This window comes from Ammospiza caudacuta, chromosome 25, assembly GCF_027887145.1.
Source record: "Ammospiza caudacuta isolate bAmmCau1 chromosome 25, bAmmCau1.pri, whole genome shotgun sequence".
Classification (NCBI taxonomy): Eukaryota; Metazoa; Chordata; class Aves; order Passeriformes; family Passerellidae; genus Ammospiza; species Ammospiza caudacuta.
This window is the reverse complement of record NC_080617.1, coordinates 3433091-3458123: the sequence shown is the minus strand read 5'-3', so window position 1 is coordinate 3458123 and position 25033 is coordinate 3433091. Positions and strand designations below refer to the sequence as shown.

Here is a 25033-nt window from a genome sequence, read left to right as displayed (position 1 = left end):
ATCTACTTGGACATTTTTCCTAACAGCATTCTTAAGCTTTGAAGAAGTGTGCTGCAAATTCTTTGCTTTTCCACAGGTGGGGAAAGAAATCCAACCCATACCTGGATTTAATTAGAGAGGAAAAATTTAAATGTTCAAAATGTTTTATGCTTCCAGCACTCCTAAAAGAGCACCCACCTTTCTTCTGAAGTGCATGTCATCTTTATTTTCAAATTAATTTCAAAAACCTATACCATATGCCTCTCTTGAACATGGACAGATTTAACCTCAATTTTTACCTTCCACATTCGCAATCTCTCCATGGTAATGGCAGATTTTGAAAGCTATTCCAGTGCTCAGGTCTGTGGAGCTCATATCCTCCCTCCTCCCACACCAACCCTTTCATCTTACTGAAGGAAATGAGAAAGAAAGTTTTCTTACCTACAACTCCAAGGTTAATGTCCCCTGCGAACCCCACCTAGCAAGTCGACATCATGACATGTCAGGTCAGCCTCAACCACGCTTCCCTGATAGTCAGGTAAAAGGAAGGAGTTAAAATACAAAATTGACACTTGCAGATTTCTGGACATCAGAAAATATATTCTGAACTGTCTTTCAGAGCTTCTGGTAACCTCCAAGTTGTTAAAACAACATTTCTTCAGAGGGATTCTCCTGTCCTAAAATTTCAGAAGTTCCTGATCAATAACCAAGTATCGCAGATCCACCTTGACTATTTTCATCATTTCTTATGTTTTCCCTTCAGTACAAATGATTTTTTTCTCCCTACTCTACACATTTTATCAACTGATACATGCTCAACCAAACTGCTCTGGGTTTCAAAGGACAATTTAAGCCAATAGACTACAACAGCTTCATTCAAGTTCTAAGTTAACAGAAGCTCTAACTTCTTTTTGTTGCTGTTTCAGAAAAAACAGGAACACAACGTGGTACACTCTTTCTATAAGGCTCTGAGCTACTCACAGAGGTCACATGAATGACAGAATTCCACTGACAACCTCCACCTTACAAGCAATCCTTCATCACACACCTACTCCACCTCAAGTCATGCATGATCAAAGATTGCTGATGACAGATTTCTAGGAGAGCTCCTTGCTGTTCTATGGATGGGCCACCAGCACTTTTAGATAACAATTAATTCTTGCTGAAAATACATTCATTCAGTAGGGTCTTTAGGTCTTGGAACTAAATGTTTTTGAGAGGTTTAAGACTTTTTGCTCAGCACTTCACATTTATTTCTCTCCTAGCCTTATAATAAGAGTGCCCTCTGTATTTTTTTTTTGTGGAGTTCAAATTATAGAAATGGGTTTAATGTCCAAACATAGAAGGGACAAAAAATGGTCAGGTTTTTATACAGAGTCACCAAAATCATGCGGTGATCTTCTACTTCGAGTTTATTTTGGAAAGGTTTAAGCAATGCAGTTGTCATTCTTTAATAATCAGACTACAGAAGCTGAGATTTAAAAATAAACAATTGCTAGAAAACACTTTGAAAAAATGCAAACTCTGTTGAATGCAATAGTAGAATTTTAAGTTGAGTTTCGTAAACTAAGTTGTTAATAAAGTGAAATTAAGTATATAATAACACAGTAAAGTATTTTGCTCGAGTTTTGGAACTGCTAGGAATCTGGTAACTTGCTTCTTAAGTCAAACACCTTATCAATACAGACATTTAAGCAACTGCTATAAATGAGTGATCAAATGATTATTAAAACTCCATTTCATGGCTCCTCCTCCAATGCCAGCAGGACACCCATAAAAGCTGAATATTGGTGTGCAAGTTGCAATCCATTTTCAACATATTATAGAGGATTTTTGCTCAGTTATATTGAAGAAACAATCAAAAGAAATGCACGAGAGTAAATTTAAATTTATTTTTTAACTAGATGTCCAAATTGTGCTGAGAAATTCTTCCTTTCAGTCAGGCATGGTAGTTTTCCACTGTACTACAGTATCTTTGCTTGATAATTTTTTCCATCATTTCATTAAGTTCTTCAAGTTCAGCACACACCACTATTCAAGTAAGCTGTAGCACACCTTATCTATGGATTAAATAAAAGTACTGCTGCAAATTTAAAAGGTGAATTTGAGTAGCCATAAACCATGTAAATCAAAGAACTTGGTATATCTTGTAAACATAAACTTCTACTGAGTTTAACTGTTATAATTTTCAATTATAAAAATTAATAGCTCACTCCACATATTTACTAAAACTACTAGTAGAAATGATGATTTGGGGAGAAGTAAATACAAGATGCAACCTTACAGTTCTTGAGGAGGACAATTTTAACATTTTTGTTTCTCAGCTCTTTTGTAACCACTATAACTGAGGTGTTTAACTTCCCCCCCAGTCCCCCCACAGCCCTTACTAGCACCTCACCTCTCCTAGCTAACACGTGCAATATGGGAACACTACCTTCTTCCAAGATGGAGAGCACTTGAAATATGATTCCAATTAATCTCCTTGTACTAGATCCCCTTTACAATGAATACTGAAAAGCCAATACTTATTGGGACTACAGGGTTCTGCTCAGCACTGTAAGAGCTGTATAACTACCAGAAAGTCATATGGATAGGGCAGCTAAAATTTGTGTTAAAACAGAATTAAAACCATATCCTAATAATGAGCAAAAGCCTGAAGTGTATACTCAGGCAAAGCCCTCTGAGTTCACTGCTCAGGTAAAAAACAGAGAGGACATGATTTGGCTCCATTAACTGGAGAAAAAAAAACCCCAAACCCCAACATAATAGATATTGATTTTTTTAAAAGCACTTTTAAGCTATTTATGACCAATTCTATTAATTGGAAGAGGCTGACATGGGCAAACCCATTTCTGAGAAGCAGACAGACATCTTCGATTCAGGCCCCAATCAAACCCTGCAATCCCATTCCAGATCCACAGCAGTGTGGGGAGGCCCATCTTACTGGGAATATTCTGACATAACACACTTGAGACACCAGACAGGAATAGAAGACAAAGGGAGGAGTATGACCACTGAAGTTTAACTTCCTCAATAGTCTGTGTTTGGAATGCTGTAAATCAAGTATGAGCAATGTATTGGATTTGGATATTTAGAGGTCCGGCAATAGTTTTCTTTAGAGAAAGTATAAATCCGTTTGTTTCTCTCTTTTCTTGAGAAGCAAATGTTCTTCATTGTGGTACAGAATGGCTTAGATGCAACACAAGAGTAATGTCATGATTTGCCAGTTAAAATTGACATCTGGGAATGTCCAAGACAAGGGTCAAAGCAACACATAATATAATGTAGCTAGCAATGCCCTCAAAAGATAAAGTCTTAAACTTTTGAACAGCCTTTATTTTAAGGCAGGAGAATTCTAAGGCAAATTGTTCATCATGGCAGAACATCAAATCAAAATGTCAAGATAGAAATAAGCAGAATCTGGAGAGTATGTTCGTGTTATCCGTAGCAAGAAATTAATTTAGTGTGCCATAGCACCCAAGCTGTAATTCTCATTCCTAGTCAAGTATTATTTGAAATTAGATTAAGATGCTTGAGATCAAAATAATTTCCCTGTGTGTCTGTAGGCTCAATTATACAGTAAGGCTGGATCCTACCAGAACAGCCTCCACAGGGACTCCACAGGACATCACCAAAGGAACAAAATTAACACCATTGTAGGATCTGCTTCCTTCTCCACATTACATTAGAGGACTAGATTTAAATTAGATCTCTGTGAATGCTTGGATACAATTCAACACTTTTAAATAGGAAAAAAAAGTTTCAAAATTAGATGCTGATAAATTATTGAACAGCAATTAAACAGTGAGTGCCTTTTGGGCTGTCTGTAATTTCTCCTAGTTTTCAGTCTGATGTCCACAGTGCTACATGTTGGAAAGCACAGGAAATTTTGCACAAATTTGATCACTCACATAGGCAGTTATACTTTGAAAACAATATTTTTCACAAGAATTACCAATGAAATAATGTTTTAGGACACAATTGAATTTGAAATAGGTAATGTTTTGAATAGATTTTTGAGTTTTATTGAAATCTTACATGAACAAGAAATTGGAAATACAATCACATCAAGGAACAAATTGCCACGGCTTTGACGTTTTAAGCCAAACAAATTTTGTAGGGCAGATTTTCAAAAAGGTGTGAAGTTATAACAATTTAAAAACACAGTTATCCTACTTCTAGGAATGCAAAACATACAATCATGTTATTTTCAATACAAGAAAACTTAATTTGTTGTAATTTCTTAAAACTACTAAGACAAAGCACTAGCTTTTACTTTTATGTACAGCATACTCCTATGTAGTCTATCCCAAATCCAAAAAAAAAAAAAAAAAAAAAAAAAAGAAGAAACTGTCCAAAACCAGAGGTTCTGCAAAATCATGATTGAACAGTGTGCCATTCCTGCTTTTAAACTGCTAAAGTGAAGCCTAAAATGATAAAAGCACTGAGACCCCATAAGGAGTTCAGGAATTCTGCAAGCCCAGTAATGTCCAAGTGCATTTATGAAAAAAGAAAACTAAGAGACTCGAGTATATACACAATAGAGTGATTCTTCAGCCCAATACAAATGGCAGCCAATCGCTACTGAAGGATGAAACATTAAGCCAATTTTTTTTCTTTTTTTTTTTTTGAAAGATGTAGAGCTATAGCCAATTCTATGTTTTCCAATATTCTCAATCCCTCCTCACTTGTCTACTTCCACTGTTGCCCATAAGTATCCTGATAAAATTCCTGGTTGTCATTATTGTAACCATAGTTACCGGCATAGTCACCACCTTGCTGGAGCGGCTGCTGAGCGATGGGTTGGGAGCCCCAGTTCTGCTGGTTGTTGGTCTGCCGGCGCTTGGAATCAGGCTGGTTGTACCCATCTGCCTTTCTCTTGCCTCCTACGTTGCCCCCACGGTTGCCCCTGGCTCCACGAGCACCACGTCCTCTCTGCTGCTGTGCAGGGCCCCCTCTCCCCCCCCTGGCTCCTCTCGGCGGTCCCATGGGTGCCCCCCTCTGTGAGTAGCCAGCTCTACCTCTTGGTGGTGGTGCTCCCCGCCCCCTAGGTGGTGGAGGGGCACCTCTCCCACCCCTTCCTCCTCCTCCTCTTCCTCTTATAGCATAGCCATCATCATAGCCGTAATAGGGATCTTCATAGCCACCACGGTAGTCATGATAGTCATAGCCATAGTAATCATCATAATAATCTTCATAGCCATAGTAATCTGGGGGATAGCCATATCCACCTCTTCCTCCACGGCCTCGGCCTCTCATAGGAGGTGGCATGCGAGGCGGAGGGTAGTAATAATAATCTTCATACCTAGTAAAGAAAAAGAAGCACAGAATTACTTCTCTCCAAAAGCAACCCAAAATACAGTATATTGTTGATTAACAATATGCAACGTGGAGAAAAGTCAAGTCAAGGCATTGAGTTGTTCCAGAGCAGCCCCTGTTTGACAGCACAACTGCAGTGTGCAGCATTACCACGGTGCGAGGTGACACTCACGCAGTGCTCCGGGAGGCCTGTCTGGCAGCCTGACGTTCTTTCCTTTTCTTATCCGGTGGCTTTGCTAATACTATTTCAATTTCTTCCCCTTCTATCTCTTTCCCATTCATTTCATTCATAGCCTGTACAAAAATTAAAAGAAAAATAACTAAAAATTTTTTTCCATTCAAAGGGAACTAAAACTTACTGCAAGAAACCAGACAGCTGGGCTGCTCCAGGCTGAGCTCTGCCATTTGCTTTGCTTTTGTGCTACATAAACAGAATGTTACACATCACTTTTCCAAGAGCCACTTCATTCACCAGTTATTTTTTTTATATAATAAGATAAAAAAGAGGATTAAAACATATTAAGAATTATTTTATGAAGTCAGACGTAGCACCATCAGTTTTTATGTTCCTGTATCTCCAACAAACCTTTCAGAAATAACCAAGTTCTCACTACTCACACTGACATAAACACTCACTGCACTTATAAGCCTGGTAGAATATGTGCACAAAATGTTATATTTGTGGTCCCCAAGTAGCTGAATGTGAGTCCAGCGACTGAGAAAATCAAGTAGTTCTGAGGACACATACTTGAGAAAAAACTAAAGAAGATTACTGAAAGTTGGTGATCTCATCAAGCAAGCCCTGAATCCTCCAGAAAATTAATGTGCAAATTTTACTATCAAATGCACCCACAAAGAGAACTTAATACACAAAGTACAATTAGGACTAGACCCCCCAGTTCCTCACCTGGAGTTATCTGCTTTGCATTAAACTTTTTTGAGTATTAATATTTGTATTAATGAAGACTTTGTGTCTGTACACCTAAGTGCCTCAAAAGCATTAGAAATTGTGGCAATTTATTGCAACATAATTACTGATAAAAATTAGTAAATGCTAGAATCAATGATCCAGTTCTATGCATTCCACCCATTAATACCATAACTTCATTGAAAACCAAAACACATCCACACACAAAAATATCTCACAAAGTTCATAAGCCAATTTAGTGGCCATGAAGCAGTCACATGGGGCAGATGTGGTGGTTTCCAGCTTGAGATGAATGTTAGTGATACATTTGATCTTTTTCTCAGCTGCTACAAGTTTCCAGTTGCTGAAATCTAACAGAGCATTTGGCAGGTAACAGTACTTGGAAAGGGCTGGAGAGTGTTTGCAGACATCCTACAGAAAACCACATCCAGAGCTGTGCTCACTTACCCCTTGTTTCAACAACTTCTTGTCCTCCCTCAGACATGGCCTAAACCTATCCAAACCAACCTCAACCTCGCTAGGAGTGAGTGATATTCATCTTAAAGCCTTAATCAAGAGTATTCTAAAACCTAATCTCTTGTGTAGTAAAATCCTAAGCAATTAAATGGATATAAAATCATTAATAAGACCAAGTGCAGAGCCTTTGAACTGTCCATGTAGCCACATACACCACATGCAATGTATCTGCTTCAAGACTTCCAAATGCAAAAAAACACTTCCTACTCTCCTTCTTCCCCCATGAACTATGGATTTAAAAGACAGATGGAGTAATTTCTACAGAATTCAATATACTGAATCACAGTCAGCAGATATTAATGAACTTCTCAAAAGCTCATGGCCACAAAGGAAGAGAACTCTGAAGCTTACAATAATGATCTTCAATATTTAACAAGTCATTGAGAAGAAACCTCAGGTGCATGCAGAGTTAAAACCAGGTAATGCTTTAAGAGCTGCCAACACCACTCTCCTGTCCTTCACAAAGTATTTTTTAATTACCTCCCAATTTCTATTTTATACTTTTGTCACTCCAAAACTACACACAGCCTTTAAACAGGGTTCTTTGAGAGACAACTGATACCTTCTGCCAGTGTTTCCTCAGAAAAATTGTCTAGGTTGATCTTTTTTTTTTTTCCTCTTCTCTAGACTCTCCTGAATTGCTCTACACCAATTTTCCAGTCTACTTGTTACCTTGCTACAGTTTTGTCCTTTCAAGTTTCACATCCTCCTAGCTACTGAAATCATAGGAACAAAATGATTAGCACTGAAATTCTCACAATGGGAACCTTATTAAATGGGCTCTACTTTTTGTCTTACCAAGGTATTTACTGTAAAGAAATTTCTTAAAACCATTCATAAAAAATAAAGTGCTCTCACCAACTTCACCAAGAAAGAATAATTAACCTACCTTCACTGCTGCACCTCTGTCCTCAAAATGAACAAATGCATAATCCTTCAACTTCTTTACTCTTTCCAGCTTTCCAAATTCAGAAAAGGATTTCTCAAGAATTTCTTCTGTCACAGTAGTGGCCAAGTTTCTTACAAATAAAACTTTAACCTGGTGGAAAAATGAGAACAAAGCTGTAATCTTTAAAAGTCAAACCTCAAAAGAAACAACTAACTAGAAATTATTCTCTTTTTGGTTGCATTAAGAAATTTGGGTAACTTTATTAATTCTGAATCTGTTTAAAAAAACAAAGTGCCTTGTAGTTACCTGTATGAAGTTTCTACAACTTCTCTCCTTTCACAGTTCCCTTCCATAACCAGAAGAATATCCAACTTTGATTTTCTGCTTCTGGGATGCCACATATCCCAGCAAAATTTTAGTAACAGACCTCCAGGACAACAAGGAGTTACCCCAAAACACTGGGATAAAATGCACATCCATTCCCCATGCTGAACTTCACCTTTATCTCACTCTGGAAAACAGTTTTACACAACACCTACCTGGTATTGATTAGAGCTAAAGCAGAAAATGCACAGTGTCAATCCAGCAGGGTAACCCTGCACAGGACTAGCTCAGATGTTAAGAGCAGTTAGTAACAGCACATTTCCAACATCTTCTAATGGCAACTCATCCACAGTGCTCAGAACACATTGTTTGCACAGCTTAGTGTGAAAATGCCCTCTAATTGCTTTTTGTGCCTCAAAATTAGCCTGGCTCAGCTGGAACAAATCTTTGTCACTGTAGCATAAAGAAATTCCTCCCAAAGCACAAGAGCATCAAGTGAAGTCTCCACTGACCTTTGCCATGACTTCTGGATCAGGTTCCTCTACTGGATCAGCCCATTCCACTGTAACAACATTTCCCCAGACTTTTACTTTCCCACTCATCAGGCGTCGGCGAGCTTGTGCTGCTGACTTGTGATCCTCATACTCCAAGAAGCAGAATCCTCGATTCTTCTTTTTATCATCAGGTTGATGATACAAAATTACATCCACCAAACCCTCTGAAAAACATATCTTTAGTACTGAGCTTCAAAAGGAAAGTAAAAATCTAGAGTCTACCCTAAAATGCCTTCACTCATGTTTTGTAGTGAATTTGAATTTTACACCTGAAAGGGAGTGGGAGCACAAAAAAAGCAAAACAAATAGATATTCATCCAATTTACCCAGAAACATGTCACCTAGCAATTAAAATTCCTCAGAATAGCTCTGCAAAACATCAACCTCAGCAACTCACACAATCTAAGTTTTCTATACTTTTTAAATCACTTTTACATCTTTGAAAGGCAGCCAGCACTAACACATGACCTCTCCCCTGCCTCCTGCAGAACCTAGAAGGAACATCTTCCACATCTCTCCAAAAACAGGAGAGAACTAAATGAATATTCACCTTCTGTTTTCACCACTTCCCTGAAGTACTTATAAATAGCAATCCTAAAAAAGAAGCAGGAGGTTAAAGCTCTCCTACAGGAACAAGAGCAAGTGACTCAATCTCTTATCTAAGGCAGAAGCACCCTTTCACTGATGAGCTGACTTCTCTTCTTCCTACTTGCTGCACATACTGGAGAATGCTGAAAAACTGGGACAAAAAAATTAGTCTGTTATTAACTATTTCTCTAGTAATGTTCCATCTAAACCAATTTAGTACTCCCTCCTCCCCTTCACTACTCAGGAATACATTTGCTTCAGGCTCCCCAAAAAGCTTCTCCATGCTGACAGAAGCACCTCCTGTGGATCCAGTAACAAATAGAGAACATTCAACAGAAAGTTAGAACAGGTAACAGAATTGGAACCTTTATTTTCTTCAGAGTTCATGTGTGCTGGTTTCTGAGTTCATTTGAGCTGTTTCCATCTCTAACTGTAAAATTACATCATCATTCATTGAACAATCACTAAAACAAACACAAGTCCCTTTACACTCCACCTTAAGATACAGCACATATATAAAATTTCTAACAAAGTCAAAGCTGGAATCCAATTTGAAAATTGTTCAAATGATACCTGAACACATCTGTCAAACAACTAGACCTACAAAGCAGACACTAAATGCATTCTGGGACTCATTAAGTCTTACCTGTGACTTTACCAAACTCTTCCAGTATGTTTTCCTTAGTTTTGTTCTTTGGAATTGACCCAACAAATAACCTGTTGTTTGCCACAGAGATGCATACTCCAAGGTGCTTTCCAGGACGGATTTCATAGTTGTCACACTGAAAAAACAAATCCATTTATTTGTTTTATCCACAATACTATGCATAAAAATATTCCCAAACCATAAACTCATTTATTTTCTTCATCATCTACTACTTTTAAACATTGCATATTGAATTGGCATTGCAAGAGAATTCTCAGAACAGCTGTGTTTGTGTCAGCATTCACTTGGAAGAACAGTGCCAAGCTTAGGATTTCCAGAGACTTCAGAAGTCTTGTTGAATGAAAGCTACAAAAAAAACCTGCAGTAACAGGAACAACATGGGACCATATACAAATTGCATTGCATAAATTTATTCACCTACTGTTTATCTCAGACTTGAAAGATCTTTCTAGAAACTGGTTACTGCTTCCTCTGCTGTCAGTCAACTGCTGCTGCCGTTATCAGTAAGCAAATACATGGCATTAAAGATACTGGGAGTTTTTCCTCTTTCCCTGGATAGCTCTGAACACTGAGAGGGTTTGCCAAGACAATCAACAGTCTAAATCAGTCTGTGACCTGGCTTCTACCCCACCCACAACAGCAGGCATTGTTTTGACTTTGTCCATCATAGAATTACAAAATTTAAATGTCAAGATTTAAAAATTCCATTAATAAAAAATCTAGTCCACTGCTTCATGCCTGTACCCACAGTTGGACTGCTCTGAAAACAAAACTCCAATTGGCTTTTAAAGGTACAAAAATTCAACCTTTAAAAAACAAATTCAAGACAGACATGGTCTTTGTTTTAATCAGGATTAAAGCTGGAATTCAGTAGGCTCCTATCAATCACCTAAGTACTCTGATCAGCCACAGAAAGGTACAGCAGATAACAGACTTATGAGTATCTGTATGAAGGGAAGGGAAGGGAAGGGAAGGGAAGGGAAGGGAAGGGAAGGGAAGGGAAGGGAAGGGAAGGGAAGGGAAGGGAAGGGAAGGGAAGGGAAGGGAAGGGAAGGGAAGGGAAGGGAAGGGAAGGGAAGGGAAGGGAAGGGAAGGGAAGGGAAGGGAAGGGAAGGGAAGGGAAGGGAAGGGAAGGGAAGGGAAGGGAAGGGAAGGGAAGGGAAGGGAAGGGAAGGGAAGGGAAGGGAAGGGAAGGGAAGGGAAGGGAAGGGGGCAATTTTTAAGAAAGTAAAATTTTGAGTCTGTTATTGGATGCTTTGAAGATGTCATTACTTAAGAAATTACCAACATTTGCTGTTTACTTTGTCTTGACCTGTCTGGAAGAAAGTTAACTCACCAGTTTGACTGCTTCTTGTGCTGCATCTTTACTACAAAAGGTAATGAAAGCATAACCTCTGTTCTGACCAGAAAGAGGATCCATCATGAGACGCAGATCCCAAATTGGACCAGCTTTCTCAAAGAGTGGTACCAACTCATCTTCATAAAGGTCTCGGGGAATTTTACCAACAAAAACCTAAAAAGGAAGAGGACACTTGAAACAAAGGTTTCTCAGAAATAAAAGGTTCATTTTAACATTTGGAAATTCCTGGGAAAGGAAGAAAAATGCAGATAAAATAGCAGAGTGGAAACACTGCAGTCACCAGTGCAGCCTTCACAACAGCTGATGTCATTGCATATCCCAAGTGTTTTAATCCTCCTGCCATTTGTATGAGGTTTTACCCACAGAAAACCTGGGTTTGTTATTTACATTGAAGAGGCTGTGAATTTCCCCTGCTGAAGAGATAAATGGTTCTTACCTGGTTTAAATTTTGGCAGTTAAAAACTAAGACCTTACAGACTATCTAGTTGGGTATATATGTTAAAGCAGGCCAAGCACTTCCTTGCTCTTGCAGTATTTTCAAATCACTCTGTAAATTACCCTTCCTTGGAAAGCTACAGAGATGGAAAAATAATTTAATAATAATTTCCTTTTAATTGTGTGATGCAAGTTTTTCACTTTAATATACATTGTAGTCTTGTTTCTTGTCTGCATGTGTTTCACCAACCAAATGTTAAATATTTACTTAAGCAAACCTGTGAGTTCTTGTGGTTTTGTTCCATACAATTAACTTGGGTTTAGTTTTGTTAAGGTTAATATCTTTAGCTGAGGGCTCCCTAGAAAGATCCCCCCAGCTGTTCAATCACTGCAGCTCTCCTCTGAAGTCTCAAAACCTTTTCCTTGTTAATACAAACAAAACATTCCAAACACCCATTAAGATAAAAATAAATTTATTTTAACTTCAAATATTTTTTGTAGAAAAAAAAGCCATGACTCAACATTTTCCTTCTCAGTAAGGTCTTGTCATAATTGTATCTCACAATGAAGGCATAGCAAAATTTCAGAATTAAACATACTCAGCATGCCCATAATAAGCACCAATATAACAAACTCATGAGGAGAATATGACTAATTGGAAAAACATGGAACAAGGTAGAACCTCTAGATACTTCATATTACACAGATATTCCTGAAATTCAGTTTCAGAACATTTCTTAAAAGCTTAGCCTCTCTCAGCTCAGTGTGAATGTTGACTGAACATTACTTACTGGGGAGAGAAAGAAAGGAACTGATTCATCACACTAAGTGAATATTTAATGGCAGAACTAAATGTTTTCCCCAGCATCTCCCTAGAAAGCTTAAGGTATTCCTCTAGATAGATATTTACATTGTCATTACTTCTAGGACATTTAATTCTAACTCATTTGCAGCTTTTAAAGACAAAACCTCAATTAGCATAGAGCACAGAGACCTAGGCAGAGCTTGAGAAGTTACACACATCAGTTATAATCTTTCAGTGCAAGGACTCATTCTAATTATTTACCACCACCATTAAATTAATTTCCTTCATGAAATATGAACATTCCCTTCAGAAACCGTCCTTACTGTGATACTTCTTGACATCTTCTTGACAATAAACACAAGAGCTTCAGCATCTCAAAGCATGGAAAACTTATCTATAAATTGAAAGACATTAAGGAAACTGATTGTTTTCTCATATCTAGTCTAGCAGTTTATAGAAAAATCTCTGGAAGAACTCCTGTATCAGACACTCAGCAGTGTGACAGGTATTTAAAGTGTTGAGGATGTATTACAAAACAACCTGCTAGGGGACTAAACATTGTAGAAAAGCTAAGTGAAGAAATACACAGTTCAAGCATTTTCATACCAAACTAAGTTTGCTCACAGCTTGCTAGGAAGATGCACAGGTTCAGCCACAACCCTAAATTTCCAAATAACTGCTTACAGACTAGACTTTGTCCTTTGGAAGAAAAAAACTAATTTTAAAGTCTTTGGAACTCTTCCAACTATCTTATAACTTTAAAATAACAGTTTTTTAGTATATTCCACCTTTTTTTTTCTCCACTTTAACCTGTCTTCCTTTCTTTTGCAGAATACTGAGGAGTGAGAAGGATTGATTAAAACACACATAGAAGATTATTTTCCTCTACAATACATTCACCTTGCAATATGGTTTATCTTCAAGCATTTCCTATTCATGAGTTTGCATAAGTACACAAAGCAATTACCAGATTAGTCTGTAAATACCAACCTCTGTTCCAATGCCAGGCTGGACACCAGAATACACAGTATCTGGAGGAGGACCCCCATATTTCCTCTGTCCTGTAGTTACATCCAAAGTGTAACCAGTCCGCTCTAGCAAAGCCTGAAAAAGAAAAAAGTCAGAGAGGGCAGTGGGTTAAAATATACAGAACAAAAAAACATTCCAAGATAAGCAATTCTTTATCTGCTCCTTGCCACACTTGGTAAGGTAGATATGAAGAGAAAAAAGTTATAAAAAACCGTGTCGTTTTGTGGGTTTAAAAAGCTATCACAAACAGCAGCATTTGTTTTGTATTACAAGGTTACTGCAAAGAATTTGTTTGCCTGTTCCCTTATTTTCCATTTTATATGTAGCACCCCAAGAACTGCAGAGCACTGGACAACTGAGAATTCTCAAACAGGTATCAATGTTTCTATAGAGCTTAAATTTTGGCAACTGTGTGAGCAGAAAGAGCTGCATTTCCAAACACCCTTCTCTATAGAATTTCTATCATGCATGCAGTTCTTAAAAACCTAGTGTGAATCTTATATTGATGCTTTTTGAGTTCATATTCAGTGTATGTAAAAGCACTATTTCAGCTAGTACAGAATAACCAGTATCTCTAAGTGTTACCTTAATCTTTGCTTCATCTGGTCCCTTCGTTGATTCCTGTACTTTGCTGCCTTGTTTCTCTCTTTGCCTGTAGGTCTTCATAACTCCACATAAAAATGCACTTTTGTTCTGTAGATACAATTTACAAAATGATTCAATTGTGTGTATGACAAGCCCTGGGAATCCACTGAATCTTACACTCCATACCATGAAGTCACTACTTCAAGCCAATGAAATAAATGTCAAAAGAATCCTTCAGGAAAATACAATAATGAATTGAACAAACTTGTCAGATTGAAAAAGCCATCAGATTCCAAACAGCATTTTAACCTATTTTCTCAATTGCACATATATTTTTATTATCTGGGAGGTTTTGCTTGGCAATTTTTAACAGAGTTGTTATTTGGGTTTGAAATATAATACAACAACATCAGAGAATTTTTAAGTTACAACTCTCCTGTCAGGGGTGCCAGAACTATTTGTACTTATGTGCTCCCACTGCTGGGGCTCTCACCTTACCTGTACATGCGACAGGTCACTTTCTTTAAATTGCTGTAATACAGAGAGGGCTCCTTCTTCATTAAATTCCCTAAGAGCATCAATTGCTCTTTCATCAAGATCGACATAAGCTACCAAGCCTAAAAGTTAAAGATAAAGAAGTTACAGATTTCTATTGAATTTCATGCAATTTGCTTTTAAAGCCAAAAAGTTACATTCCATAGCAACAGAATTAGACATTTAATTATATATTCCTACACAAGTATATGAAAGAATGTGAGTACAATGAAAAAGTTAAATTAAAATGTATATACCTAAGCACTAACTGAGGTGCAGGATTATATCCCATGTGTAAGTTTTCTAGCATTCAGGAATGCAATCTGCTGCATAAAAGCAGGATTACACACCAGGGGCTGAAACAATGAACTCTGGCTCGCTTTTAATGATTGGAATTTTGTTTGTTTATCCCTCATTTTAAGTTCCACACTTCCTTCTCTTGAGTTGAGCTGTTTTAGAGTAAACTGACAGGTGATCATTGCAAGTATCCTGTTGGATGGGAAAAAGGAACTACCCAAAGGAAGCTCTACCCCACAAAATATTAGGAAGCAAAAATGATTTGTTCACTCTTTCCTCCAGCTTCAAAAAAGCAGGAGTCAGTGGAGTTATGTGAATCTTAAACAGTGTTTGGGGCTTTTTAAACTTATTTTGTTGCTCTATGCAGTTCCAAGAGCCAGAATTTAAAAAGGTATTATTTTGAGCCCTGCTATGTACCCAGAAAAGCTCATGTTAATTTTACAGGTACAGACTCCCCCAAGAAACACTGGACCAGTTCTGAAGCATTTCTTTTTAAGGATCTTTACAGGGTGTTTTTTTTTTTTCCTTTTGTAATGCACTTGCATCAGTTGTGGAGTCAGAAATATAGATTGAGATTTACACTTTTAAAATCATACATCCAAATTCAGGATAAATACTAAAACTCCACACACTTTGCAACAGCTTGCTCTCCAAAATACACAGATTATTTCACTGCTACTTGATTTGGAAGATGCACAGTAGTGCCAAGCCCAAGGACTACATTTCAGAAGTGATCCTGCATATTGGAAGGCACCTGTATCTTTCATAGAAGGCTTCAGCAGATTAAAATTCACTAAATTCAACCCCAAATTTGGCTCAAGTGTCTAAAGTAGTTTGCTTCACTGACAAACCCCTCCACAATGCAAACACCTTCAGTGGCATTAATGAAGTGTAAATAAATGTTTTCAGGTTACTCATGCAGTGGAATTATACTTGGTAGTCATGTTCTGGGCTAAAAAGCTTTTTAAACTCCTTAAGAACTCCTCACAGCACAACCTGACTGCAACACATGTTAGAACCCCACGAGTTCCTCTGCCCAGGTGTTTATTTACACCTTCTCTCAGACATCAAGTGCACATCATCATGACCCACAGGTGGAAAGTGCATCTCTATGGCCACTAAAAGCTGGCCAAGGCTTGAAGAAAGCTCCCTGTGAATGACTTCCAAAAGACATCACCCACATGAGCCAGTTTCACACTGAGGATTGATAGGTATTGGTTTTGAACTGCCTTCACTTGATCAGGGTAATTTTAACTCTTTTCAACAAAAACTGTCATTTTGCCAGCCAGGCATTCAAGAGAAGCACATAGAGCAGTTCTACTGCTTCTTGTAAATCTGTTCACAGAACACACTCTAAAAAGGAAAAGAAAGCCTCTGTCTATAAGATAAAATAGGGTGGTTATAAAAACAAAATAGGAAAACCTCTGTATATGAAGAAACCTCTTTAGAAGTTGCAGAGACCACTTGCTACCAGCAAGGTATTACTGGAGTTGCTAGATAGCTCAGTCCTCAACTTTGTTAGTGTCAGGCTGAACATTTCAGTGCAATAACCAACATGGGTTAAACTGTCCACTCAGAACTAGAGAGAACAAAAATCCACAGGCAGACTCAATTCAAATGTAGTCCCAGGCAAGTCAAGCTAGTTGCTTCCCTCACTAAGTCACCTAGCCAGCCTTTGAGTGTTTTAGAATCACTGTGACAGTGACAGTAGAAACATAAAAGCAAAATGATGATTTGGACTGAAGAAAAATAAAAATGCACAGTTTAGTATGTGGAAACATACATCTTCATTTGTGGGCTAAGAAACTAGTGCTCTGTGCCCTAAAACAACTAAGATATCACATACAACTCCAAGGATGTGTCAAGTAATTAGTCAATGTCAAACCCAATTTGCCTTTAGGGAAATCAAAGTAGCAAAACATTCAGAGCTACACAGATCAAAAACAATGAATTTTTAAATCTTAATCTATAAAAATTTGAAAATGGTATGCCCTCACTTTCATAACCAATCAGAAACAAGAAATGCATATTATACCTGTCTGAAATATTTCATCAAGTCTCTCTGCCACCTTCTGTGGGAGGCCTGCCTCTATCAGTGTCTTGTAGTGTTCTGTGTGAGTTACACTGGAAGTATCCATTGGTTCTTCCTCTTCTTTTAACTGTACCGCATTACCATTCACCTGATTAGCCATTTTATTATGCTGCTGGAAAAAATTCAGGAGCTATATTACAATAAGCCAGAAATAACTAGTTTGTAGGACAATGCATGATTTATCTAAACTAATTTGTATACATGCTGCGAAATCACCTGTATCAAGTTTTATTGAATACTTTTTGGATGCAGCTGGTCTACGTTTCAAAAGAAAGTACAACCCTTAATGCTGTGGAAAATGTACATGGAAGAATTGACATAACTTTTTAAAAATGTACTTCATGTACATAACAAAGTCTAAACTCCATCTACTGATTGTCATTAAGTGGTTACCATAGCAGCTAGAATGTATGGGGACACGGCAGTAACATCCTTCAGCAAAGACTCAGAAGATCTAGTGCTAGTTCCATTTCCCATTCCGCTACTTTTAAAACAATCCTTTAAAATGTGCTGAACACAGAACCCTGCAGGGTAGCTTAAGGTATAAAAATGTTAATACTTGTTTCTTTTCAGTACTTTTTTCCACTTGCTTGGCTTGTTGCCATGTCTTCCTTCAAACCCAACATGCTGCACAAGACTAGCCACACGCTCTCTCACGACGCTGGCAGATCTCAGGGACAGAAAGAGAGAAATTGCACTTTGATGGACATTGTCATTTTTGTCATTTGAAGCTGCAATGCAAAGTTTCCATGCTTTCAGTTTCCCTCAAATAGGAGCTGCACAAATCACAGCTACTATTTCAATAATTTACACCTTATTGGTTTAAAAGGAAGGCATGACTGCAGCATCTCCATTTCTGTATATTAATAAAAGTACTCGCTTTCAGAATGAACAAACTGATTCCAAATCCGTGCACTGAAAAATGCACAACTATCTTCTCAGACAATCCCGGTGGGCTTTGCCCAATTCATTAAAGACTGTTTCAATTTCCCAATTAGCCAGCCAGCTGATATTCAGTGCTTTCCAATAAAAGGCTGAGAGAGACAATTCAAGTACCCGGCGGAGAACACGAGGATGATCAGCTGTTAGGTCAGAAATGAACAAGCCTCAGGCTTTCAATGAGAGGGAAGGAGTTGAGGAGCAGCAGGAAATGATAACCAGGCAGACAATGCAGCATGGCTGGAGCAATGCAGTTAACTACTGGAACACAGGTATGAAGATGATTCAAGAACAGTTTTTATAAAAAATGCTGAGGCCTCAAGCTATTTCCTAAGCTGCAAAACAAGTCTCCAAGCACAAGCACACCTCTACCAGCCCCCTGAACACCCAACCCTTCCAGACTACAGCTCAGCAACTGCTTGGGAGATATCCTATGAAGATTTGCAGGGGAAGAAAAAAACCAAATCATTTTTCTCCAGACAGTAGTGATTTTACTAAAGCTGTCTTATCCTGAAGGGCAATTTTAGAGACATGTAAAGCAGCCTCACACTGTTCCTGTCAGATGCCACTTCTTGAAGCCATTAGAGTGGAAAAGAAAGGAAGTTTTCCATAGCTACATGGCATATATATATACACACACACACATTCTGCTACTTGAAAAGAGAAATTGCTTTCTAACCAATTCAGTTTACTTAAAAGCAACTACAGCCTAATTACAGAAGAAAAAAAAAGCTACCTAAAGCTACAACAATGCTTACCTAGCTTTACAGGTATTAACTATCAAAACAGCAATGAACATTGATTTTCTGTAGGTTATGAACATCACAGAAGGCAAAACTATCAGCCACGTGTCTGCTTGCTAGGCAGCCTTGGGAAGATCTCATATTTGAAACAGCACAGGGCAGAGGGGGTTTGATTACACTGAAATCTTTGGGTACAGAACCATTCTCAACCCCTCTTCTCAAAAACTCACAAGCTGAGACACACAATAAAGATATAAAGAGGAGGGCATTGTTGTGTTCACCTTCCTACTGCCTTATAAAATCATTTAATTACACATATACTGTCTTCTCTTTACACAGAAAAAAGCCCCAAACCAAAGCACAATGAACTGAGAGGCTACAGCAACACAAACACAGAAATTTACTTGAAACATTTCTATGACTTTCTGAACTCCAAGGGCTTGTGGTGACAATCAATGACAATTTTTTGATAACCCAGAGTAGCTTCCAAGTGTCACATACCCAAAAGTTTAACACTTTTTTCAGTGCTGCCTATAAATGAACAAAAGGTTGACAGGCTATGCTGTGCCCAGGTAGAAACATCTCCTCTGGTGCAGGGATTCAAACTTCTGCCAGGCAAGATTTGCAGCACAAAAGGAGATCAGCCTTCACCACAAGCATGCAGCAGTGCAGCAATATCCAACCCCTAAGAATCAGATTACTGCACAGCACCACAGCTCAAAGGCTTTTAGGCAATGGAAATTAATAGTCAGCTTTGTCATTTACTAGCTGTATTGTTTATTTTTGCTTATGATTTAGTTCATAAAGAACTAAAGTCAATGCAATGTTCAGTTTGGATTCAGATTTTAGCTATTTCCAGTGACACAAACTTTATTTAAAAACTTTTCCTAAAGAAATAAGACTGTAGAAAATTCTGAAGTGACACAGCTTCCAGAATATTCAGTATGTATTTCTTTCCACAGATATAGCAATAGATCCCTTAATGGCTTGGCAAGCTTGGCCTGAAATCTGAGATTAAATTGATTTTTCTCCCACAACAATCACCAACAAGCAAAACTGCATCTCTTATAACACTGAATCTTCCCTCTGAGCTCAGCAGAGATACGTGGGTGAAAGTCATGGCTGAAAAAGACTCTTTAGCTCTCCCTCTAGGTAACATCAGTTAGTTGTAGTTAACAAGAATTAAATTTAAACTGGATTTTATCTAGTGAGTAAAACACACAATGATCACTTGAACATTTTTATTCTGCTCTAAAAGCTATAAAAAGCACGGTAAAGAGGAATGCTAGCTCAGTGTGTCCATGTGACTCAGCCCATGACAGACCAGCACTCAGGTTCTCATCTGCATTAAATATTAAAATATCGACAAAAGAGGGACACTGCTTCAACTGCAAAGACTTCAAGGTGGATTAGAAGTAAAGAATTATGTATATAAGTACATGTGGGATATGTGTTTGTTTTTAAAACATGCAGAAATGGATGGATTTAGAACAGTGGACACAAAACCATGCTTACCAATGAGCAGCAGTAATAAATAACATCGGGGACAATTTTACACAGCAAGGAGAATTCTCACTGGTGCCCAAGATGTTGCCTACCCTCAGCCTCCTAACTGCACACCAGAGGGGTCTTGGTTCAAGTTTCACACTGTTGCAAACAATGCCTTGCTGAAGACTGTAAATACTTGATGAAAAAAGCATGTTTTCAGCTCATGAGCAATTCTTTATCTTTCACCCCAAATTCCTGCATCTCCAGAGTAATTTACAAAGTCCCTAGCGCCTTTTTTAAGCTCTGGTATGACAAGTAGAAGTTAAAACTACAGGTGCTTGCAGTGTTTCATAACTTAAATGGTTCAATTAGTCATTTTTCTGGAAAATAAAAAAAATTAACAGAGGTGTGGTCCTCACAGTGTATGGCATCTTGAGAAGAGATACCTGATCCCAGCCTTAATCTGACAATCACTGGATAAACAGCCATGATGTTACTATTCCTTCATCTCATACCATGCCTCTAACAGAGGTTGCCACCTACAGACTATCTAAGTATAACTCCATCCAATTAATTATAAATTCAGTCTAGTTAACTCAAAACATGCTTAGGAACAGCTGAATTGAGAAGGAACAGAAAATTTCTGGCAAAAGAACAATATCTAAAACAACCATAAGGAACTTCAGTGGTTATACAGCAATGCTGGTTTTGCTGCTGGAAATTTAAGTTTCATGCAGGAATGGAACTTGTTCAGCTCAGGTGCACAGAAGCCAAGTGATGATAGATAAAAACTCTGCACCAAGTCATTCAGCTTGCTTATGTTGCTACTCCTAACCAGTATCTTGTCAAGCAGTTAAGTTAAATCATGTTAAAAATAACACTGAAGGAAGTTTGGGGGACATTTGTTTGGTTTTGTTGTTTTAATTGACCACAAGAAAACAAATGCAGTCCCTATAGTTATGCCTCACACTTCAAGAAGGTTCTTATCAAGCAAGGAAGATAAACATACAAGTGGGGGAAAAATAAGAATTCACATTTAAAGTCTGAACTGGGGTTTTATTAAAACCTCACTTGTTCAGAAACACTTCTGTACCTTTATTCTGTACATGAAGGCATTATAGCCATTTCTTTTATACCTTATTGAAGGCATTGCAGCCATTTCTTTTATACCTTATTGAAGGCATTGCAGCCATTTCTTTTATACCTTAGCTTACTGAAGGCATTATAGCCATTTCTTTTATACCTTCGCTTATTCAATCACAGAAAACACACTTTAATACCTTAATTATGATATGCTAGGTGTTTGTTAGCATGAATTACATGAAACTTTATTTTGAAGTAATCACAGCCTCAAGACCACAGTAGCCAGGACTTCTCACTAGCTGTAAGCCAAAATGCAGCAGCACCCTCACTTCTCCAGCTCAGCCCTGCTACTCCACAATCCCTCGGAAAAATCTGAGAGCTTCCAGTGTGATGCCAAGCAAGAGATCAGCACAGCCCAGAGAGAAACAAACTCTGCTTCAGTACTCACACAATGACTGGGAGATGACTTCAGCACAGCAGGTTAGAAACGTGCCCATCGGTGCCACTAAAACACTGAGTGCACCAATAACTCCTAACCTGAACCATAAAGTCTGTCCATGCTCATTTCTCACTGCAGTTGGCTGCTCATTGCTCGTCTGGTTGTCTGGGTTGTACTAAACACTCCTGGTACTCCAGTTCCAAGCAACACTTCAACAGAAATGAGCTTTGTTCTAAAGAATTTAACCTCAAAGAATTTTGCAGATGTCTGTCTAACAAAGCAGGGAGTATTGGGATTTTTAACTGAACTAGGAAGTCGAGGAGACTCGAGTATTATTTTAACAGTGTTCACCTAGACAGAAAAACTGGGAGATAAGGATAATGCTTGTGGGAAATACAATTTCAAGGATGCAAAATTTTCAAGCAGACGCTGCTCGTTTGCAAGTACTACACTTTGCATAAGTTACAAAAACCTTACACTGAGAGATGCAAAATTTGTTAATTACTTTTACAAGTGAAAAAACAAAACCAAAAAACTCTGCTACAGTGTAGTCTCAAAGGAAAAAAAAAAAACAAAACAACCAATCAAAAAAAATAAAGCAGCAGCTTCATGAGCTTTAATGTCCTTTGCAGCACGAAGCGCCGGGATCCTTTAGGGCCATAAACACGGGAAAGGGAAGCCAACACACTGTTTCAAAAAGAGTAGTCCAGCATAGATAATGTACTTAAGTAGCATGTTCAAATAAATACTGACAGGCAACAAGGCTGCTCAGACCGAGTAATAAAGTCTTGTTTTAAAGTATTTCCAACAACGATGCATTGAAGCAAAACTTTTCAAGATTTAACAAAAGTTAATTTAAGAAAAACAACTCCTAAACAACAAAACTTTGGACAGTTTCCCCTTTAAGCAGCGGCCCGGCGTTATCCCAGGCTGCAGGCAGGAAGCGCAGCCCCGGGCGCTGCGGGTGGGTGCAGCTGTCCCTGCCGGCTCCACCGTGCGCTGCCTCGGCTCTGAGGGCGCTGCGACAGCGCCGCATTCACCGCTCAGAGCGTTCCGAGCCCGCGGGCACAGCGGAGCGGCCACAACCGCGACGGGAGGGACGGAGCAGGGACCCGAGCCGACCCGCAGCCCCGGGAGAGGCGCGTCCCGGCCGCCCGTCACATGCAACCCCGATCCGCACGGCTGGGCGGAGCGGGCCGGCCGCCCCCCAACCCCCACCCGCCGGGCCCGCCCCCGGCCCCTCCCCGGCGCCGCTCCCGCGCCCGCGCCCGCCCGCTCTGCCCGCGGAGCGGCCCCGCCATGGCCCCCGCCCCCCTCCGCTCCGCCGCGCCAGCGCCACGGGCCCGTCCCCGCCCGCGCCGGGCCTGCCCGCAGCCCGCGCTGCCCGTCCCCTCGCGGGGCCCACGCAGGAGGGTTCGGCGCGGCCGCGGAGCGCCCCTGCCCCGCGGGGCGGCCCCGGCACTCACCGGAGCGGGGCCGGCGCGGCGCAGCTCGGGCCCAAGCAGCGACGGCAAATGGCGCGCGCTCCTCCTTCTCCTCATGGACGGCGGCGCGACCCCGGCAGCACGCGGGGTTTCCCGGAACTGTTTCCAGGGACCGCTGCTTCGCCCACTCAGAAACCCGCGCTGCGGACGGGCAGCCGGCGGGGCCAATGAGATGCGAGAGGCGGGACGCGCCATTCCTCCCGGCGGCCAATGAGAGGGAGGCGCCGTAACCAATCGCGAGGCGCCTTCCACCCGGCGCGCCGGTAGGGCCGGACTGGGGGCATTTAAAGGGGCAGCGCCTCCCGCGGCCCGAACAAAGGGAGCGCGCGGGGCCGCTGCGCTCGGCTCCGCCCCCTGCTCCGGGGCGGGGCTTGGGCTGAGGGGGCGACACCGGGGCCGGAGCTGCTGCCCCGGGACCCTGGGCTGGAGCTGCCCCCGGGCTTGCTCCCCACGGCGCGCCCGGGACCCCGGGCCGGAGCTATTCCCAGGCCTGCTTCCCACGGTGCTCCCGAAACCTCGGGCCAGAGCTGCTCCCGGCTCCGCTCCCCACAGCGCGCTCGTACCCCGGGCCGGAGCTGCCCCCTGGACCCCAGCACGGCCCGGCCTCCCCGTGGGCCCTCCCGCGCTCTCCGAGCCGTGGCTGGTGTGAGCCCCCGGTCCGGATCTGGCCGCGTTGCCCTCCAGGCCCGAGGCAAGGAGGAGAAGCCACGCGGGTCAGGCTCATCTCAGGGCAGTGGCGTGCGCGGCTCTGCAGCTGCTAATCTGTAATTAATGGGTGATTAAGCCTTACTTGCCTGCTCACCAGATTTTCTTGATGAGGCTCTCGATGGGTGCAGGCTGGACACAATAAATAGATAAGTCAGGGAGAAATCGGCCTCTTGGCAGCGATGGTGTTGGGCTGGCTTCACGTGCTTGTCATGCTGTTGCGTAACGTGGAAGTCAATGTGTGCTGGCTTGGCTCAGGCTGAGTCCCAGAGTGCTGTGTCAAACTAAACCCAGAGAACCTGTGTGTTTGTGTTCCTACTGTCATACCAGCTGTGCACCTGGAGTCTGGTGAACAAAAGCAGCAGCTTGTGTACACTCAGAGAGGGTTCTTCCAGGACCTTCACCCCGGAATTCACTCCTGAAGATGGCATGTACCTGTGTGGTGAATCCTGTGTGATATCCCACCACTGCTAATGTGGGACTTGTGGGAAAAGTGGGATGTGATGCCCAAGGTTTCCAAGCCTGAAGCTGGAGAAGGTTGTGCAGATACTGGAGGTGTTCTGTCTGTCTTGCTGAACCAGTCTGGCAGTGCACACTTCTCTTGTAGAATTGGCACTGCCTCAGTGGCTTCCTGTGGTGGTGTCCACAGGGGTCCCAGGATGAGGGAAGAGATGAGAATCTTGACTCCATGTTTCAGAAGGCTGATTTGTTATTTTATGATATATTAAAAGAAAGTGATATATTAAAACTACGCTAAAAGAATAGAAGAAAGGATTTCATCAGAAGGCTAGCAAGGAAAGGAATAATAATAAATTCTTGTGACTGACCAGGGTCCTAGACAGCCAGACTGTGATTGGCCATTAATTAAAAACAACCATATGAGACCAATCACAGCTGCACCTGTTGGATTCCACAGCAGCAGATAATCAATGTTTACATTTTGTTTCTGAGGTCTCTCAGCTTCTCAGGAGAAAAAATCCGAATGGAAGGATTTTTCATAAAATATGTCTGTGACAATTTCCCTCTTGAGATTTGGCATTACAGCCTGCTCTTCAGTGCTGGCTGTTGGGTCTGCTGTGGTGTAGAGATGGAAGGAGGGGTAATCATTCATTGCCTTGTCCATCCCAGTTCACTGCAGTGGTTTTTCTGTGAGTTAAGAATGATGGGTTAAAGGAGTTCTTGCAATATTGAAAGGTATTGAGGGAGCTGAGCATCTTTAGTGGTGTTTAATAAATGTCCTGCAAAGATTTT

At 40.5% G+C, this 25033-nt stretch overlaps 1 protein-coding gene across 3 annotated transcripts; it reads right to left on the bottom strand.

Moving 5' to 3' along the window:
• Window positions 1-1373: 1373 nt before the first annotated feature.
• HNRNPR (heterogeneous nuclear ribonucleoprotein R) lies at window positions 1374-23276 on the bottom strand. 3 transcript variants are annotated; one of them, XM_058820018.1, is made up of 11 exons: window positions 23060-23276; window positions 16845-17010; window positions 14477-14595; window positions 13979-14086; window positions 13355-13468; window positions 11101-11277; window positions 9744-9879; window positions 8468-8673; window positions 7632-7781; window positions 5471-5592; window positions 1374-5284 (listed from the first exon to the last, which is right to left on the bottom strand). In XM_058820018.1, the coding sequence occupies exons 1-11, from the start codon at window positions 23270-23272 to the stop codon at window positions 4672-4674; spliced, it is 2124 nt and encodes a 707-aa protein (XP_058676001.1). In that variant the 5' UTR covers window positions 23273-23276; the 3' UTR covers window positions 1374-4671. The 3 variants fall into 3 exon arrangements, with proteins under 3 accessions (XP_058676001.1, XP_058676002.1, XP_058676003.1); XM_058820019.1 differs by having other exon boundaries at window positions 16845-17013; window positions 23060-23129; XM_058820020.1 differs by lacking the exon at window positions 16845-17010 and having other exon boundaries at window positions 23060-23166.
• Between the last annotated feature and the right edge of the window lie 1757 nt (window positions 23277-25033).

What these genes read in the sequence shown, in the direction of transcription:
- HNRNPR (XM_058820018.1), bottom strand. Translation starts at nt 23,272, where the DNA reads ATGGCGCGTCCCGCCTCTCGCATCTCATTGGCCCCGCCGGCTGCCCGT. An exon ending in GCCGCGCCGGCCCCGCTCCG is followed by an intron (nt 17,011 to 23,059) that starts GTGAGTGCCGGG and finishes TTTTTCCAGCAG; the next exon opens with CATAATAAAATGGCTAATCA. An exon ending in TGATGAAATATTTCAGACAG is followed by an intron (nt 14,596 to 16,844) that starts GTATAATATGCA and finishes TTTAACTTTTAG; the next exon opens with GCTTGGTAGCTTATGTCGAT.